Genomic DNA, 20,722 nt, shown 5'->3' with positions numbered 1-20,722 from the left:
GCTTGTCTGAATTTGTAAACTTCGAAGTCCACATTTTTCTTCGGTGGGAAATAAGCAGCAAGAGCCTGTTTGGCTTTCAGGAAGTGTCTGCATCTGATCTCCTGCTGAGAGGGAATAAACTTGTAATACCTTCCTCAGTGCACAACTGGGTGATAGACATCGCCCATGAAGGCCACCAGTGGGTGGTGAAAACAAAGAAACTACTCCGGGAGAAAGTGTGGTTCCCAGGAATCGACCAAAAGGCAGAGGACTGCATCAAAACCTGTCTTGCCTGCCAGGCAGTAACAAACACGACACAGTCTCACGTACCACTTCAGATGACTCCTCTGCCAGCTGCACCTTGGACTGAAGTGAATATTGACTTTTGCTCCTTGCCAAATGGAGAGTACCTACTTGTAGTGATGGATGATTACTCAAGGTTCCCTGAGGTGGAGACAGTAGCCACCACATCCGCCAAAGCTGTAATACCAAAGCTTGACAAAATCGTCTCAGCATATGGCATTCCAGAAGTCGTCAAGAGCGACAACGGTCCACCATTCAACTCTGAAGAGTTCTCCAGGTTTGCTGCATACCTGGGATTCCACCACAGAAAGATAACTTCATACTGGCCCCAAGCAAATTGCGAGGTGGAAAGATTCATGAAGACCCTGAAAAAAACATTCAGGATTGCAACACTGGGGCACAAAAACACTCAAAAGAACTGAATCGCTTCCTGCGAGCATACAGAACAACACCGCACTGCTCCACTGGGACGCCCCCTGCCACAGCAATGCTCGGTAGGCAAGCGCGCACAACACTGCCGTGTCCAGTCCACTGTCCCGGACGAGCTCATGAGAGCCAAAGACACACAAGCAAAAGAGAAGATGAAAGGGCACCACGACAAACGCTTCTGTCGTCCTTCCTCTGCTCTGAAAGTGGGAGACCATGTGTCAGTCAAAAGACTGAACAAGTTCCAATCCCCTTTCCATCCTGATCCGTTCCAAGTCATTGCAGTGAAAGGAACAATGGTCACTGCACAACGTGAGCAGCGAGTGGTGACAAGGAACACATCACACATCAAGCAAGTGCCCCCCTCACTAGCTCGACCTACGCCTGCTGCTACAGAACACGACAGCATCATACCTCAACAGACTGAGCCCATATGGTCCTAGCGGGTTTGCCCACACCGACACGGACAGGGCACCCCCAATGCCACCATCGCGCCTGGAGACCCCTGGCATCACTCGCTACCCACGGAGGGTAGTTCAGAAGCGGCCAGAGTACCTTAAAGACTTTATACTAAGTTAAAAAAAACTGTAGTCACAGAAAACCATTTGTTTCTGCTGTTGTATACTACGGGAACTGGGGTAAACACGAACACGACACGACAGCATCATACCTCAACAGACTGAGCCCATATGGTCCCAGCGGGTTTGCCCACACCGACACGGACAGGGCACCCCCAATGCCACCATCGCGCCTGGAGACCCCTGGCATCACTCGCTACCCACGGAGGGTAGTTCAGAAGCGGCCAGAGTACCTTAAAGACTTTATACTAAGTTAAAAAAAACTGTAGTCACAGAAAACCATTTGTTTCTGCTGTTGTATACTACGGGAACTGAGGTAAAACCATCGGCTCAGGGAGCTGACAGCGGTCCGAGGAGCGAGCGGTTGAAGTTGCCTCGGTGCACCAACGGGCCCCAACGGCAAGCGCTTGGTTTATAATATCGACAGTACTAAGTGGTTTTGCTGATGGGATTGTTGAAACTGTTTATACACACTGTAAATCAATTTTGATTCATTTTTTATGACCTTTATACAGTTTATTTGTTTAAATCACACTGTAATGGTTGTAGGCTTCAGCCAGATAAGGGAGTTGTTTGTTTTCTTTTGGTTTATTTTATATCACTTTAAGACAGAGAGAGCCACTTTGCCACCTGGGGGTGAACATTGGTTTCACCCTCTGCTCTCAAATATATCCCATTTTTTTGTTTATTTCGTTTTATTTTATTAACTATAACTATTATCAATTAATAAATAATCTACTATTCTATTTAATTATATCTTGGGTGTACTGGCTACTCACTTTAACTGATTAAGAGTGCTGGTCAATGTGCTAAGTAATATGGAACACCACTGGTGCATTACACCTTTTACTAGAGGCATCACAGGCTTGATCAGCAATTGCGCACACACCTATAGGATAATAGGCATCAGAATATTTCTCATTTAAATTCTGGGGAAATACATAATATACTACCTTAATTGTGGGTATAGTATATCTGCAGTGGAGGCAACCGTGCTACTTAATGTGTCATATTTCCATTCCAGTTTTTCTTGTTAATGCTTCTCAGTCACATGTAATAGTTACCTATTCTAATAATAACACTAGCCTAGTGACATTTAGGGGTAGACAGGAATTTCAGCCATTTCACCATCGACTACTTAGAATCTAGGATCCTGTTTTGATGTAAGAGTGTGACTCCTGTATGCATTATAACACCAGGTAAAAAAAGGGGTTACGCCTGGCTTACATCCCATCCCTTCTTTCTCTACCCCAAACCCCTGTTGCCGTGACCATTACTGTTAATGTAATTTAAAAGAGCATTTCACTAAAACAAGCTTTATCTCATGCTCATAAAGGCATCTGGAGTCAAAGATGGCAGCACTAAAGAATGCATGCAAAGGTACACAAGAGTGACTCAGTTAAATAAAATACACTTTGTAGGTTTCCAAAGAATGAAGCCTTAGCTTAATGCTCTAGTGACTCCCCTCGTCCGTAACCACATCAGAAACAAAACAAAAAAATGTAAGAAAAAAAAATGTATCCACGGGACCACTCTGCAAATTTACTTCAACACAAGAAATATTTGGTACAGAACGATTGTCCATTAGCGAAAAAAGGTTAATAAGAAAAGGAGACCGACAGGTCAAAAAACTGTATGGCTCCACTCTTCCCTTGCCTAACTCCACCCCCCCAGTCTTCTCCAACTCTCATCACCAGAGTATCAAAAGACAATTAAAGGTGCGTGCAGTTACTAGGAAGCAACAATTATAGTCACCTAGTCCCAAATATTACAAATGTAACATGAGATCTTATACATTTGAAACTATTCACACACCTTTTAAGTGCAAGGAATCCAACAATTAACTTATTGCATTACTGTAAATATGAACTGTAAATCATTGCATGCTAATTAGTCAAATATTTATATTTAATATTTTATTATTTATATTTAATACTTTAGGCTCCTACACACTTCATGGTGGAAATTCCGCAATAACAGCAGGAATTTCATCTCATCTGATTTGATCAGGAAGTGTCTCGGCACACCCTGGTTTGGAAGAGAACCGACAGACATCAACCAAACTCTGTGGTCTGAATTCCAGGTATTGCTCATGAAGTGTTTCATTCATTATCTTTGGCAAAGTTTGAACTTGGTTTGTTCATACATTTTTTTTATTGGTGAAAGTGGGTCAAGTACAACAGTTACGATATTATTTTGTGACTGTAACTATAACATCACAAACAAAAAAGAGACGAGGGGGTGGGGGAACATAGTTATTTAGTGGAGTAAATGGGACACTGTCTGTCTGTCTGTAACCTGTCTGTGTCCAATCTGATTACAGAGATACCAGCATACTAAATAGATCAAGTTATAAAAGAAAGATTATACAAGTAGTAAACAGGCCAGTGATTTGATTCTTATTCTTGGGGAATGGTTGACAAGTTACTGAAATACTCAATAAATGGTCTCCATAGCTTGAGGAAACCATGAGTGGCCCCCCTAAGAGAGAATTTATTTTTCCCAAGCTTAGGAAGACCATATCATTCAACCAGAATGAAAAAGAGGGGGGTTTTGGAGATTTCCAAGATACTGATAGCCTTCTTCTTGCTAGGAGTGTTGTAAAGAATAATAATAAACCTTATATTGCACCTTTCTAAACAATGTTACAAGGTGCCTTACACAACAGGATAAAATAATGCACATAGTCAAGATAAAACATCAAAACACAATAAAAATATAGGACATTTATATCTCCATTTCAGGCTGTGTTTGGTGAGGGTTCTGATGCCACACCAAATATGGCTAGCAGTGGGCATGGTTGTAGTGGTATATGTAAGACAGTAGATAACGTATCAAACACTGAAAACCAGAATGGTTGCAGTTGTGGACAGGACCAGTACATATGAGAGAGAGCAAAGTTTCAACTTCTGTCGGTGTTAGGATCAGTAGAGGCGGACCAGGACCCAAATGCAGACACAGACAGTGGAATGAAGCAACCTGAAAAGGGGTTTATTGTAGGGATAAAGGGGGGGAATGAGGATGGCAGGCAAGGCAGAAGGTAGAGAGGCGACGGTGGATGAGGGAGTGAGCGTGGCTGGCTGAGGATAAGCTCGGGGGTTTAGCAAGAGAGCGGGCGAGGCAGGCAGGCAGGGGACCAGAGTAGTAATCAAGGGACAAAAACACTGAATCATTGCTACACAATATAAAAGGACACTTATCTCTCTGTCCCCCGTGCAGCCCTGAGCCTCTCTGATCACTGTCTGATATACGTACTGATATACTGGTATGCTCTGTCATGTCCATCTACCACAGTGGTATGTAAGTAACCTGCTAACATCTATTTCAGCATTTCTGATATATTCTCTGCACTATTGCACTTTATCACCTCTTATTTCACCTGTATATAGTCAATCCTTGTGTGTATATATCTGAAGATTGTTGTGTTGTAGTGTTGTTATTCTATGTTAAGTACACCAAGAGAGCCACGAAACCGGAGTCAAATTCCATGTACGTGCAAACCTACATGGCCAATAAACACGATTCTGATTCTGACTCTGATCCACTGGAGCTGAAATCTGGCAATAAGTGGATGGAGAACCATAGTTAATATACTGTTGAGTTGATGAGTTGACAGAAGGCAGGTGTGCAGGCTGGGCACGCTAGGTGAATGAGTCAGTCAATGAGCTAGTGAATGGGTGCCAGGGAAGGAAGCCAACCCCCCCCCCCCACACACACACACACACACAGATTTCCATGCTATGCAGCCATGAACTGCGTAACTGACCCCCTCTCTGCTGCCGTCAGTGAGAAACCCCCAGAGTTGCAGCTTGAACTTTGCAAACTACAGTCAGACCCCTTCTTTCAAGCAGAGTGCAACGAGAGAGGAATTTCATTTTGGAAACTACTACCCGTGTCCCGCTTTCCGCTTCTCTGGGATTTTGCACTCTTGACGGCCAGCATGTTTGGAAGCACATCAAGTCAAAAGAGAGAAACAGGCTGACTGATGAAACTGTGTTCCAGCTCATGCAGACTGGATGCACAAACACTGACACTGACATTCAGTCTATTGTACGCCAGCAGGAGAGGCCACACGTATCTCATTAAGACAGAACTTTATACTAATCCACCTGTGGGTGAGTTTCAATGGCTTTCAGTGGCTTCATCACTGTAGTAATGTGTGTGTATGAATGGGTGAATGTGAGGCATAATGTAATGACCACGGCTGCTGCGGACCCCAGCTTGCCTCCGAATTTACTACACTGGTGTCAGAAGTGGGACGGTGAGACCGTGAGGCCATCGGAAGCGCGTGCGGCCAGAGACGTGAGCAATGTAGTGAATTCGGGGGGGCAGCCGGGAACAGCCGCAGCCGGGACGCGAACCCAGGTCTCCCGAACCACGGGCGGCTGCGCTAACCAGTCAGCTAGCGTCCGACCCGTTAGCCAAGGGCTGGCGAATCTATTCATCCGTGGTCGTTACACTACCCCCCTCTGTTGGGAAGCGCGTCCCCGTGCTTCAGCATATCAGCTCCCTCACGACTCTGGGCACACGCGCTTTCCGATGGCCTCACGGTCTTACCATCCCACTTCTGACACCAATGTAGCGAAGTTGGGGGGCAGTCTGGATGCGAACCCAGATCTCCCGCACCACGGGCGACTACGTTAACCAGTCGACTAAAGGGTCTGACCCGTTAGCCAAGGGCCAGCGAGTCTAGTCATTGGTGGCTGTTACACATACACTTTACAAAAGTGCTGAGTAGTCGGTAGACTGGAAAAGCGCTGTATAAAATGCAGTCCACCTACACACAGGGCAAAACAGGAGACATGTGGGGAGAAAGTAAACACATGAAAACACACAAGGGAAATAGCTGCAGGCATAGCCGGGCCCGGGGCAGACGGGGTATTTATGCTACTGTCACTCCTTACTCAATAGTTCTAAACGAAAGCTACCACCTTTGCACATGCAGGCAAGTACAGACCTGCACAGAGACACTAGTGCACGACATTCACACACACACACACACACACACACACACACACACACACACACACACACACACACACACACACACACACACACACCTCAAAAAGCAGTCAAACCTGCACATGCGAAATGTTCAAATACTTTAACACACGTTCAAATACTCTAAATACACGAGCACTCACTTTCTTTCTTTCTCTCTCCTTCTGTTTTCTGTCTGTCTGCCTGCCTCTCTCTCTCTCACACACACACACACGCACACACACACACTCCCAAGATACAATAGTCAGTAATACAGAAATAAAAAACATACACGAGAGAGAATGACACCTAGACTTGAAAGATAAAAATAATTTGACGGGTGACCGTGGTGCTGCTACCTTATTACCACACGTTAAAACCCTGACTTTACTTCACACTGTCCTGTCGCCTTTGTGTAGGGGTCAGTGCTCGGCAGAAGCTGGGGTCGTAACCCTGCGGTGTCGCTTGACAAGTTTACGCGGCACTTCCTGTCCATTTCCGCATTCGGGCCACCCTACGCTTTTCTTTTCCGGTGGAACGAGTAGCTAGCTAGTTACGCCAGTTCGGGGGAAGGGTTTTCTTTGGCTGGCTTTTTGGCAATGAAGTGATGGGAACAAACAAAGACGTTTTTCGGTGGTTTCTTCAAATTCAAAAGCCTTCAACCACATCCGTGATTCGAAATCTGCTGTTGGTTTTCTGTGAGAGGAAAACAATGGGATGCAGGGACATTGTCGTTTTGTGGCAGGTCGATGAGCAACACAATCTCTATCCAACCACTCATTCAGGCGTTTCCGTGTATTAGTACAGCCACATATCGCGCGATGTGTCCCTGGGCCATTTTTTTGATTTTCTAATGTCCATTTTTAATGTTTAATGTTGTTGACGATATCGCAGATCTAGGTTTGCGTGTTTACATCCGGCTACGGATGTTTAGACCGGAGGAACAATGCACCCACCCTGGCGCCCTAGGTAAGGGCGGGAAAATTCGTCTATCCTGAGGAGCAGCCTCATCATCAAGCGTTCGCATGTTCATAGAATGTGTGTGTGCGTTTGTGTGTGTGTGTGTGTGTGGGGGGGCTTGACAGGAATGCATGGGGAAATGAGGGTTTCGTTCCTTTAGGAATAGAAAAAAAGATTAAAGATTCAAGAGTTTTATTTGTCACGTACACACAAGTACAAGTCCCGAGTGCAGTGAAATGAAAAAGTGAGTTATGACACACAAAAAAATAAAAGGAAGGAAGAAGAAAACCACTTCATTTTGTCATTGTACAGGTTATAATGAATGCGTTCTCTGCATTAAACACATCCTATTGTATAGGAGCAGTGGGCAGCTGCAGCAAGTGGGGACCAACTCCAGCTCTTTCCACTGCCTTGCTCAGGGGCACAGACAGGAGTATTAACCCTAACATGCATGTCTTTTTTTAACACTTTTATTTTTAATAGCATTTAAAATACAAACAAACAAATTACAGAACAGGAGGTCTTGCCTGTTATCATCCAACACCATAGACACATATACTGACACATATACTGGTACGGGTCATCACACAGGGACTTCAGCAATGTTGCCTAATGAGAAAGAAGCAATCCCATTTTTCCCTTTGTCTTTCTGTAGGAGGGCGAAAGTCATCTTTTCCATGGAGCATATATAATCGACAATTCCAGTAAAACGGTCCATATTTGGAGGATTTTTCTGCAGCCAACATTTGGTGACACCTTTTTTAGTTGCTACTAGGAAATTTTTCAGGAGATTGGCATCAACTTTACATAAGTTTTTAGGGGGAACTCCAAGACACAGAGAGGAAAAAGACACATCAATATTAAAGCCCAGGAGCCTCGATATCAAACGTCCCGATGTTTCAAACGCAGACAAGACAGAGAAAGAAAGAAAGCCACTTTAGTTTGTCAGTTGTTCAATCACAATGAAATTTGCCTTCAGCATTTAACCCATCCTATTGTATAGGAGCAGTAGGCAGCTGCAGCACCCGGGAACCAACTCCAGTTCTTCTATCCACTGCCTTGCTCAGGGGCACAGACAGGAGTGTTAACCCTAACATGCATGTCTTTTTAATGGTGGGAGGAAACTGGAGCACTCAGAAGAAACCCACGCAGACATGGGGAGAACATGAAAACTCCAAACAGAAAGGACCTACAACAGCCTGGGCCTTGAACCCAGTACCGTCTTCCTGTGAGGCAACAGCACTAACCACTGGACCACCTTGCCATCAAAAGCAACCGTACTGCCAAGTGTGTGTGAGAACAAAAAAAAAAGGGGGAAGGAATGATCAAACATTGTTCTGACAAGTAGGTTTGGCTTTCCCAGACAAACTTAAACTTTCACCTCATTCAACTAAGAATGAAAGTGAAAGCTGAAAAGCATGTATAAATACATCCGTTACTCGCCTCTCATCCTCATCTCAGCATCTTCACACACCTGAAAGCTCAGCAGAGCAACAAAGCTTAGAACAAACCGGCAACATGGCATCTCGAGTAGCAGCCCTTCTCCTGCTAGCAGTCATCTGCATTGGCTTTGCAGAGTGTAAGTAGAACACACACACACACACACACACACACACATGTATATATATATATATATATCTGTGTAAAGAATACTGTAAAAAAAAGTTACTGTGAGGTTAAATTTGCTCCCTTTATTGAGAGTAGTTTGTTGAGTTTTAGTTAAAACTCATTTCTGTCCATCCATCTGTATCCACCTATCTTCTTGTCTCTACTGCATAGTCTCCAGTATCTACTGACTTAATTTCTCCCTTGGTTTTCTTGCAGCCGAGATCCTTGTGGACTGCTGTATGTCTGTCACCGACAAGCCGGTCCGCCGCAGTCATATCACTTCATTCCACATCCAAGAAGGCATGGGTTGCTCCATCAACGCCACTGTGTGAGTAGCAACCTATCCTTCATGAAAAAATTCACCTTTTCCAGGTGAGAGAAAGTTGCTTAGTTTGTTAGAAGGTTTCTCAGGCCCCTCTCTAAATGGCTATGTGGGCTGTGCAGATTTGTTTTTTTCGAGTGTGTTTAAACCGTCTATGTAAGGTACACTGAACATGTCACTCACTCAGCTGCAAACATTTTTGGGGGCCCAGAAAATCCATAAGTCTTCTACTTTGGGCCCCCAAATAGCTCCATGGGATCAGTTTCAGGCTTGGGTAGGTTGCCAAAGTGCACCCTAAAAGAGCAGCATTTGTCAAGGCGAAGCGGAGGCATGACCAAGCTAATTCTCTGCATCCTAGTTTAGTGATTGCAACAGCAGGAAAGCAGAGGGAAGATATTTTTCCTGTTAGGAAAACTGCAGCTGAGTGTAAATTTTTCTTGTCTCAACTTGTTTTCCAGGCTGGTTACTAAAATTGGAAGAAGCCTGTGTGTCCCCCACCCCAACAAGAGCGAATGGGTGAAGAAGCTCATCAGGTATCTGTCCACAAATAGAGCTAAGCAGTAAAGTAAGTAGTGGTACATTGATCCACATAATTTGCTGTCCCCACTTGGGTTTGTTTTGAGAAAAGATTAACCTTAAGTGTTACTCAAATGACCAAAGTACAATGAGAAGTTTGTAGAAATACAGTTAACAATCAGGAAAACTGTGAATGGGGTTCGCTAATCTAAAGCTATAATCTGAGGAGTCTGTAAAAAGTTCCAAGAAAACTGCTTTACGTTTCATGACGTAATATAGAAATGAGTCCTTATTGAACGAATGTCTCTGACTATAAACTACCGCTCTGTCGATTCCTGGTTTGACATGAAGGTGGCTCAAAGACAAGCTCCATAGATCCCCTCACAGATTTGTGGTACCTTTAAAATGTTTAAAGATGGGGCGTCCAGGTAGCGTAGTGGTCTATTCCTCTGCCTACCAACACGAGGATTGCCAGTTCGAATCCCTGTGTTACCTCAGGCTTGGTCAGGCGTCCCTACCGACACAACTGCCCATGTCTGCAGGTGGGAAGCCGGATGTGGGTATTTGTCCTGGTCGCTGCACTAACACCTCCTCTGGTCAGTCGGGGCGCCTGGTCGGGGGGAAGGGGGAATAGCATGATCCTCCCACGCACTATGTCCCCCCAGTGAAACTCTCACTGTCAGGGGAAAAGAAGCAGCTGGCGACTCCACATGTATCGGAGGAGGCATGTGATAGTCTGCAGCCCTCCCTGACTCAGCAGAGGGGGTGGAGCAGTGACCGGGACGGAAAATAGGGTGATTGGCCAAGTACAATTAGGAAGAAAAAACTACAACAAAAAAAATGTTTAAAGATTTCCCTGGATTTGGCCTGTTATACCTAACTAAATGTTGTCTTCCTTTCTGGATGTCTCCCTCACAGGAACAGAAAGCAGGCAGTGACCCGGAAAACAGAAGTGGAGTCGACTCTGGCGAGGATGAAGTTCAGCGGATCATATAATCAGTCTCAAAATGCCAAAAACAGAAGTTGCCACTGAATAATTTCAACATTTTAGTCAATAACAATAACCACATTGAACGAACTTCAGAAAGTCCAGTCCTGTGCTGCAGAATGTCTTTGGCGCTGGAGAGCCTCATTTCAACCCATCAGTTTCTGTAGCACTGAGTTCAGGAATGTGGGAGTGCTTTTGTTTTTGTTAATTTGTTTTTACTGTATGCAGGTTTGTTTGGTGTGCAGAGCAAGGCACTGGGGTGCTGATGGGGTTTGAATCTGCAGGGCATCGCTTGTGCTAAAACAAGCTCATTCATGGTACTGTAAGGCACTTTGAATCAAAGCGCCCATCAAATGATGATTGTTGAGATATGACTTTTGCTTTTCATGTATACGTTCCTCTTTTTTCAATGTGTTTGTGGTGCTGTATTCTACAATGACAAGTACTACCAATAAAGCTTTGCTTTTAAAATGAAATCTGACCACTGAAGTTGACCTTTTTTTCCAGTTCCAGTACTTGCCTTTACTCTATAAAAAGCGACGATATGGTTTGGTGGAGGAATGGCTTCATGAATGAAAAAATAGATGTGATTCTTTCTCAAACCTTGTTTTCTTGCCACTTAACCTCCAGTCCGGGCAATAGAACAATCTTCCATCAAACGCTGAAAACTCATCTCTTGAAAACACGCTCCAGGTCCCACATGGCAGTACAAATCCTCTCCTGTATCATCTTCCTCCCTTACACTTCCACATGCTTTTGTATGGACGTTTAAAAAAAAAAAAAAACCCTCCTCCCTCGCTCTCCGTAGCTCTCATTCCTGTAATTTCTCCTACAGAATATGATCCTTCTTCGGTCAGTCTCACACAGACAGCTGATCCCTTGACGTCCTTATGTGTTGGTTGCTTTTTGATGCCGATGATAAATAAAGTTTATTCACTGCATTGAATTGAATGCAAATGAAATTGCGTTCAATTCAGGTTGTGATGAGAGCATTACCCAAATGATTAGATGATAAAAATGTGAAGATGACTCAAATACAGGGATGGTAATCTGTGTCCAGTTCCTTTTCTTATTTATTGTAGTCAGTACACTCCTCATACAATCCTCCCTGAATTCTGTGCCAAAACCATTGACACTGGAGAGATAATACAGCTTTTAACACTAAGGGTGCTGTTTTTTAAACTGGCCAAGGTGCAAGCGCAGGTGCACATAGGTGATTATGTGAATATATTTTTGGTAATTTGGTGACCTAGTTGATAAAGAGTTTGGATGAGGATGAATACATTATAAGCAGGTGGAGTTTGGGTGGGTTAGCGACAGGGATGGGCACAAGTCCATGAATGCTGGGATGGCATGCAGCGCTTTACCTATGCCCCCATCCATAGGGTTAGCGGTTGTGTCAGGAAGAGCATCCAATATAAAATTTTGCCAAATCATTATGCAGATTGACAAGACCATACCATACGGTCAAGACCACAGGGTTTAGTTTAGTTTAGTTATCAGGATCCCCCATCAGCTGTGCCCTAAAGCACCGCTAGTCTTACTGGGGTTCACATAAAAACAATACATTTAATAAATACATTTAAAACAAGACAGAGAAAAACAAAAACAAAACAAACAAAAATAGCAAAAACCTACATTAAACTTTACAGTACACATAAGTCATCATCCAACAGCAAAGACACATACATAAATCATTCCAATATACAAACTGTTGAAACCATCCAGGCTATACAATTCAGTTCAAATCACACCTTACCCTGTCCTGTTTGTGTGTGTGTGTGTGTGTGTGTGTGTGTGTGTGTGTGTGTAATATGTGTGCGTATGACCATGTATTTTGCATCCTACAAATATAACATTCCAAGGTGTTTCTTTATTTGCTGTTTAAATATTGATTTCCGTGTCAGTTTAGTCATTGACAGTGGTAAGGAATTCCATGCTTTCATTGATCTGTATTCTACCGTACATTTCAGAAAATTAGTGTTTGGCTTAGGAAGTGAAAACCGGCCTTCTATTGCCTGTCTAGTGGCATATGTAAATGATTCTGAATTGTGTTTTAACTGATTGTACTGATATAATGGAGTTTTGTATCCATATTGAAGATAGAAGTGCAGCATTCATTCTGTCCTCAACTTTTAACCATTGTAGACAGAAGTGCATGCTGTTGATGTTCGTATTTTATGGACATTGGAGAGCAAGGCGCGCCGCCTTGTTCTGTAGCAACTGGAGTTTGCTTAAACCCTTTTTCATAGCATTCGCCAATATTATTTGGCAATAGTCGAGCTGTGAGAGAACAATAGTGTTTATTACCATTTTAGTCAATTCTGGTGTGAGGTATTTTCTGCATCACCTTACCACTGCCAATGCCTTACCCATTCTGTTTACAACAATGTCACTGTGTTTTGACCAGGACAGTTTATTATCAAGAATGATGCCCAGGAGCTTAGTTTCCTTTACTTGTTGGATTGGTGTTTTATTTATAAAGAGTTTTAGCTCTGGCTCTTTTCTAAGATAATGATTTGAACCAAATATAATGCTTTTCATTTTAGTTGCATTAAGTATCACTTTGTTTTCAAAGACCCATTTCCAGATTATATCTAGCTCCCTATTCAGGATGACATTTAACTCAGCAGGTGTTGTTGCTGATGCATACACTGTAGTGTCATCTGCATACATCATTAATTTAGCATCTTTTAGAGCGAGGGGTAAATCATTTGTAAAAATGGAGTACATAAGTGGACCTAGGCATTTTCCTTGAGGAATTCCACACTCTATAGATACACCATCTGAGTAATCTCCATTAAAGAAGACTCTCTGTAATCTATGTGTCAAATAACTTTCCACCCAGGCCATTGCAGATGGTCTAAAACCATAAGACTCCAGCTTTTCAAGAAGGAGCTTGTGGTCAATTACATCAAATGCTGCTGTAAAATCTAAAAGGACTGCACCACAGATAATTTTGCTGTCCAAATCTTTGTACCAGTCATCTGTCATTTGGGCTAGAGCTGTACATGTAGAATGTCCCTTTCTATAGGCATGCTGGAAATCTGTACCGATGGAAACTACCAAATCTGCTGTGGCGATCCCTGAGAAACAGGAAATAAGCTTGAAGAAGAAGAGGAAGAAAAAGAGGGAGGAGGAGGAGAAGGAGGTGGTGGTGGAGTTTGGGTGGGCTTCAACTTGGCCAATCAAATCAGCTCCTCTCACAACCTGTAAATGTGGCATTTATTGTCATTTTCCTGCCCATTAGGACCACTCTGCATCAGTTAACTTGGATGAATGAAATCCGGTGGGGGTAAATTCTTTCCCCGTACCGCCGCCATCTTCCAAATTATATACTCATTCCAATAGATTGTGTCAAATCAAAATATATATTTAAAGAGGCAAGATGATCATTATAAACAACCTGGCTCATGACTCACAAATTGACACTCGATGGTGTTTTAAGCCCCCAACGTACTCTTCCGGGCAGCGCTGCATGGAAGGCACTCCCCGCCCCCAACAGTTTCATCCAATCACAGAACTGGTTAGGGTTAGCGCCAGTGCTGTGATTGACTGAAACTGTCGGGGGCGGGGGAGTGCCTTCCATGCAGCGCTGCCTTGAAGAGTACGTTGGAGGCTTAAAACACCATCGAGCCAAATTGACTTCAATGTTGTAATGTTATACACAATTATGTTATGCACATATTCTTCATATATTTTATAGTTCCATTGTAATTCTGTTGTCCTGTTTCAATTGTTGAATTCTGTGAATTGTGTACACACAACATTCATTGCACATTGTCCGTCTTGGGAGAGAGGTCTCTCCTCTGTTGCTCTCCCTGAGGTTTCCTCCTATTTTTTCTCCCTGTTAAAGGGTTTTTTAGGGAGTTGCTCCTTATCCAATGCGAGGGTCTGAGGGCAGGATGTTGTGTTCCTGTAAAGCCGACTGAGGCAAATTTGTCCATCCATCCATTATCCAAAGTGCTTATCCTGCTCTTTGTAATTTGTGGTATTAATAAATAAACAAATAAACTTGATTTCACAAGGCTGCAGGGATTAACAGTGACACGATAGATTAGCGTCTGTTACGTCCTGATCCTCTGTGAAAATAAAATCTCCTGTCTCGTTCGGCTCACTGCACTGATTGTAGAAATGACTCCCAGATGTTGGACTCTACTAGAGACAGTTTGTATTAGTAGATTAGATACAGCTGTCTGGACCAGACAAACATTAATTTTGTCAAGTTAGGTTGAAATTTCCATGTGTCATGACAATCGCAAATTCTTTAATTCACATCGAATTCAACAGCCACATTTCGATGTTTTTTTTCTGATAAACTCACACAGAATGGTGCATTCAATTACTTGCTGCCGCTGGCTTAATGATTTATTTCACTGGGGTGAAATACGTGGGCTTACAGCCATTAAAATACAGTTGGACACATGTTCCCATGCGTCTTCGCCTTGACTGCCGAACGAAATATACAGGGAGCTCAGTGGACCTGCGTGCCTAGATGAGATCTGAGCAGTGATCCGTGAAACGGCACCAGTCACCACCACCACCACCACTACCACTACCACACACATTTCCGGGCAGACGGGCTCCTTGAAATTACCAAATGCACGCAGGCGAGAAAAATTCCCCTTGCTCGCATGTGAAGTCAATCCCCACCCCCTCCCTTCAGACGTGACCAGGGTTACACTGTTCACCATCTTCAATAATACATGTATCTCTTATTCTGTATATTCAGTTAATGCCTGCCCCTTTTTTGTGTTTTCTTGTTGTCGTGGAAACAGCATAGCAATGCATTATAATGTACAAAATGCGTTTCTAAAACGTTTTCTTGACTTATTAATTGGGAGGGAGGGGGGCTCTGCAGGGGTCTTGGATGTCCTCCAGGACATTTGGAATGAACACAGCATTTGCAATCCAACTCTAGATCTATTCCTGATGAAACAATCTCTGATATCATCCCATTGCATGTGTTCTACTTCCAGAATTTTCTGGGAAAGCGAAAACTAACATCTTCAGCGACAAGATTACCGTCAAGACACAGAGACCACATGGGAGAGGAGGCAGTCTCTGCAGCATCCTGTCATTTCCCCACATTGTATCTGGGGCTGTGAGAGGTCTTCGCAGGCCACCCACCCGACACACAACAACCCTCCCCCCTAAAGAAATTATGAACCCACAAATGGACCGTTTCCCACGCAGCCATCTGTTCATCCAGCGCACAGAAATGGCAACCTATCAGTCGGCTTTCGGTTTCACCCTCAACTTTCACGAGGACGATTTACTCTAAATTTTTTACTAAAATGCAATTTCTCAAACAGTTCATTCATAAAAATCAACAACCACAACAAAGAAACATAGCTGCCCCAGCAAAAACTCAGTTTGCTGCTCCTGGCCACCGAGTAACTTCGCAAGATGAAATGCTGGCAGGAGGTAAGCCATCTGCTCAAGAGCAATTTGACTGTAGTTGTTGAGGGAGTGAAGGGAACATGTTAGCCAAGTAACTTTGAACACATAAGGAATTGGATTTTTTGTATTTCTAAAAAAAAAAAAATGGCATCCAGGTGGCGTGGCAGTCTATTCCGTTGCCTACCAACATGGGGATTGCCAATTCGAATCCCCATGTTACTTCCAGCTTGGTCAGGCGTCCCGACAGACACAATTGGCCATGTCTACGGCTGGGAAGCCGGATTTGGGTATGTGTCCTGGTTGGTCGGGGTGCCTATTCGGGGGGGGGGGAATAGCGTGATCCTCCCACGAGCTACGTCCCCCTGGGTGAAACTCCTCACTGTCAGGTGAAAAGAAGCGGCTGGCGACTCTGCATGTATCGTGGCGCAGCGACCGGGATGGCTCGGAGGAGTGGGGTAATTCAGCGGTCCCCAACCTGTTTTGCGCCACGGACCGGTTTAATGTCAGACAATATTTTCACGGACCGGCCTTTAAGGTGTGGCGGATAAATACACAAAATAAAATGATACGACCGGCATCAAAACTGTGGTATTTTCTAAATATAATAATAAACGTGAATCCACTGTGTACTCGTATGCAACTTTATTAGCAGCGTCCTCGTAACATCGCGCCAACAACATAACATGAGTAACATCCTCTCTGCCCCCTAACGCTCTCTGGTCGCCATGGTAACGTTTAAACATGCCTTCAAAATAAGATACAACACAAAAACAAATGTAAATTGCATGAAAATACAACTCACCATAACGCTAAATCAGTGGGAGCCCTGAGCTTGTTTCTCTGCAACGAGACGGTCCCATCTAGGGGTAATGGGACACAATGACACCCGAAGTGTGTTGCTTATGTCCAGTCTACTCCGTAATTTTGTTTTGGTTGCTGTCACTGCAGAAAATCCCGCTTCACACAAATAGGATGTCAGAAATGGCGACAGGGTTTTCAGTGCTGTTGTGGCGATCTCAGGGTATTCTGCCGTGACTTTAATCCAGAACACCGGCAGAGTTGTTGTCTCGAACATACTTTTAAGGCCGCCGCCATTTGCGATCTCCAGCAGTTGATCTTCTTGCATAGACACGCTGGATTCACCTGGTTTGTTGACAAATGGGTCGCGGATCTCTTTTGTGGTTGGGAAGTAGCGCTCAAACTCTTTTAAAAGCAAAGACAGGTGATCGTGCACCAGCTGGGAGAATGAAGGCTCGGTCTCAGTCTCTTCCAAAATCCCCGCGAATGTTTGAAACATGTCAAATATACCTCTGTTCACGCGCCGTCCCCACAAATCCAGTTTGGCTTTAAATGCAGCTACTTTATCTGCCAACTTGAAGACAGTTGTCATTTCCCCCCGAAGAGACCGATTGAGTTCATTGAGCAGGTTGAATATGTCGCACAAGTAAGCGAGTTTTGCGACCCATTCCTCGTCACTGAAATGTGCTGCCAGCGGTGACTTTTTTCTGAGAGAAATCTCTGCAGCGGCTCTCGTAATTCAAACACTCTGGCCAGCGATCTCCCTCGGGATAACCATCTTATTTCTGTGTATAAGAGAAGGTGTCTGTACTCCGCGTCCATCTCCTCACAAAGCTGCTCGAACAGGCGCGAGTTAAGGGTGCGTGCTCTGATGTGGTTAATAACTTTAACGACATCATTCAATACGCTGTTATGTTCCGGTGGTATTTTTCGGCTAGCCAGCATTTCCCTGTGAATGACACAATGCGTAGACTCACATTCAGGTGAAACCTCCTTAATCCGAGTAGTTAAACCAGACAGCCGTCCGGTCAGCGATATTATGAACCCTACATAGCCCTCGCCAAAATCCCGTACCCTGTCCCAAATCTCGCGAACGGACGCCGGATTTCCGCTGCGTTGCTAAGGAAACAATCAACTATCAACTCGGTGCGAAGCAAAGCTAACGTTAGCTACCTTCAATTTTGTAATTTTGTATTTTTCGCAATTTTGGACAGCTGGCTGCTTTTGTAATTTTGGACTGCTGGCTGTCAACAACAGAACGGAGGTAAGTAACGTTAGTTGTCTGAAAATGAACATATATCTAATAAATAGACTTTCTCACATTTAAGAAAGCTGATCAGTAAGTTGTTACCTGTGTATAAAAAGCAATCTCACTATTTACCAGCTAGCTAACTTACTGCACAAGTAGAGTTGACTTTGTGAAGGAAAGTGAGGTTTAACATGCCAAAACGCGCACTCCAGATGAACTTCCCCTCGCTGCACACCCATAAGTCCCTTCCTATCTCTCTCGCCCCCTCTCTCTCGACCCGCACGCACGCGCGCGCGCGCACGCACGCACGCACACACACACACACACACACTTTCTGTCTGCTCATCCCCTACTTCCTTTTGCTTTACAGAAATGGCAGATATTCTTTGCTGTCAGATTTGCAAGCCCACTCAGATTGCAGAGGAGAAAGCAAAAGAGCTCGAGGTTAGGTGCAAGTATTTTTTTAAGAGTAGTGTAGTGTAATAAGCTGACACTTATTTAAAGATGAACCAACAAAACATTTGAAAATATTCGTTTTGATTGTTTTGCTCACCATGTTACCCCATATTGTGGCAGTCATAATTCACTGTTGTTACCGTATTGATTTGCCACAGTCCAAATCTCATCTTTACACTGCTATCTCGAACCCACTCGCCATTTCATGCAGTCATATCTGTCGATTGGCAAAGCCTTTTACAAATTGATTCGGACTCACCCCAGGATTAGGATGTCTTCTTCATTTCTGTCACGGTTTCAAGGTGACTTCAAAGTGACTGTTTATCAGCATTCCCCCTCCCAAAAATCTGAATTGTGTTCAGAAGTCAACTCATTTCACCCAGGAGGCACTTAGAATTAAAACTCCCACCTTGCAAGAGGCAGAATCACAATTCGGATTTTTGGGAGGGGAAATGCTGATAAACAGTCGCTGGAGTCAATAATAAACTGCGGATTACCTTGAATCCGTGACGGAAATGAAGAAGACATTTGTCCTGTGGCTAGTCAATACAGTAAAGACAGTGAATTATGACTGCCACAATATGGGGTTATTCACCATGTATTGACTTTATCATATGGGTGACAGAAAGTGTTGCCACCTGGATATTCCCACATCATTTGTGAGGTAGGAGAGGAGGAGAGAGTGAGGCTGAAGGTCAGGATTTGTAAATTAGAGGATGTGGAGGACTGGTTTTCTGCCTTTGAGAGTTCGTCAACCATCACGTGGAGGAAGGCCAGAACTTACCCTGAGTCAGGGAAATATAACACATACAAAGTAAGTGTAGAATGGAAGGGTAGCAATCTTGAGTTTCTGCATTGTTTGACAGTTTGAGGGCAGTTTGAGGGCACAGTTTGAGGGCAAAGTTTGAGGGCATCCAAAGACAGTCTTCCTTTTCCAATACTGACTTGCTAGTATAGTATTGGACTTGTGGACTTGGGCGTAGGTTTGATATGGTCACAAAGGAGGAGGAGGAGGAGGGGAGAGGGGGATCAAGGGAGAGGATGGGTGTTGTTTCCCTTGCCTCCCCCCATTCCCTCCCCTCCATAGCAAAACGTATGGAACCAAACCTAGGCCCAAGTCCACAAGTCTATACTAAGTCAGTATTGGAAAAGGCCAAGTGTGTCTCAAACAATAGAGAATTACAAGCAGAATGATAATTGATTATTTTACAGGTTGATTACAGATGTCAACACAAGACACACTGCTCCGGGCCCAAGGACACACGCTGTCCTGCCACCATGACTGTGGTCCTGAAAAGGAGTACAGAGGACAGGAGGTCAAGGTAAATTTTGTTTGTGTTTGTGTGTGTGTGTGTTCTGTATGTGGGTGCATGTGGGTGTCATGTGTCTCTGTGTCTCTCTCTACGTGCCTGTGTCTGTGCATTTATGTCTGACTGTCTGTGTTTCTGTCCCTCTCTCTCTGTATGTGTGTGTGTGAGTTTGTGTGTGTGTCTATAATGTTCTCACTCACTAGTAGATATTAAACGGCAATATGTAGGTTATCCCTTGAAAAAAAGTTATTTGATTGTTTATGGACCACTATAATGTAATGTCTAGTCAAAAAGTCCAAATATAATCAGGATAGTAGTAAGTAAAAACTGCAGACCAAAACATTTGGATACAGTATGCATACGTCTTACACTGTACTTCTCTCCTGCCTACTCAAGATCAACAGATCGTCATTTGGGGGAAGGGTACCTGCTTCAGGTGAAATGGAACAACAACCACAACCACCTTCTTATTAGTGCGGATGCTCTAAGGAAGAGAGATGTTTCCAAAGAGACAGTGGAGCGTTTGAGTGACCTTTTCCAACAAGGCCACTCCCCCTCATCTGCCCTTGACACAATAAAATATGACCTGCAGGAGGACAAAGGTGACGACTATTTTCTGGTGGCTGCAGATCGGTCAATTGTTCCTGACCCTGGGTTTTGCTACAGGTAAGAGACCATGTTTAGAGACCATGTGAAGTTGCTTTCAGGACGATGCAATTTGCAGGTCACTGTCCACTGTCACCAAAACCCGGCCGGAGCTTCCAGCTGGCAGATTTGTACTATGGGAGCAGTCACCTGCATGTGGGCACCAATCAAAGGGTCGCCCCACAAAAATATTTTTTGGAG

At 44.0% G+C, this 20,722-nt stretch overlaps 2 protein-coding genes and 1 long non-coding RNA gene across 3 annotated transcripts in view; 2 read left to right on the top strand and 1 right to left on the bottom strand.

Annotated features, from left to right (window-relative positions):
* The first annotated feature begins 8,695 nt into the window (after positions 1 to 8,695).
* On the top strand, positions 8,696 to 11,096 carry ccl19b (chemokine (C-C motif) ligand 19b). The gene is made up of 4 exons (XM_056294300.1): positions 8,696 to 8,805; positions 9,051 to 9,162; positions 9,615 to 9,689; positions 10,591 to 11,096. Exons 1-4 carry the CDS (start codon positions 8,745 to 8,747, stop codon positions 10,703 to 10,705), a joined length of 363 nt encoding a protein of 120 aa, XP_056150275.1. The 5' UTR covers positions 8,696 to 8,744; the 3' UTR covers positions 10,706 to 11,096.
* A 5,781-nt stretch (positions 11,097 to 16,877) lies between these two features.
* Positions 16,878 to 20,722, bottom strand: part of LOC130111450 (SCAN domain-containing protein 3-like) — a 29,323-nt gene continuing 25,478 nt past the window's right edge. The window contains 2 exon segments of the mRNA XM_056278649.1: positions 16,878 to 17,545; positions 17,548 to 17,879. Of these exon segments, the coding sequence (XP_056134624.1) occupies positions 16,878 to 17,545; positions 17,548 to 17,879 (1,000 nt within the window).
* LOC130123687 (uncharacterized) lies at positions 17,907 to 20,404 on the top strand. Its single transcript, XR_008811342.1, has 3 exons — positions 17,907 to 18,125; positions 19,779 to 19,888; positions 20,273 to 20,404. It is a non-coding gene; the product is annotated as an uncharacterized LOC130123687 (long non-coding RNA).

This window comes from Lampris incognitus, chromosome 1, assembly GCF_029633865.1.
Source record: "Lampris incognitus isolate fLamInc1 chromosome 1, fLamInc1.hap2, whole genome shotgun sequence".
Lineage (NCBI taxonomy): Eukaryota > Metazoa > Chordata > Actinopteri > Lampriformes > Lampridae > Lampris > Lampris incognitus.
This window is presented reverse-complemented; position numbering and strand designations above follow the sequence as displayed.

Coding starts and splice junctions, on each gene's coding strand:
- ccl19b (XM_056294300.1), top strand. CDS start 8,745: ATGGCATCTCGAGTAGCAGCCCTTCTCCTGCTAGCAGTCATCTGCATT. Junction 8,806..9,050: donor CTGCATTGGCTTTGCAGAGT/GTAAGTAGAACA, acceptor GTTTTCTTGCAG/CCGAGATCCTTGTGGACTGC. Junction 9,690..10,590: donor TGGGTGAAGAAGCTCATCAG/GTATCTGTCCAC, acceptor TCTCCCTCACAG/GAACAGAAAGCAGGCAGTGA.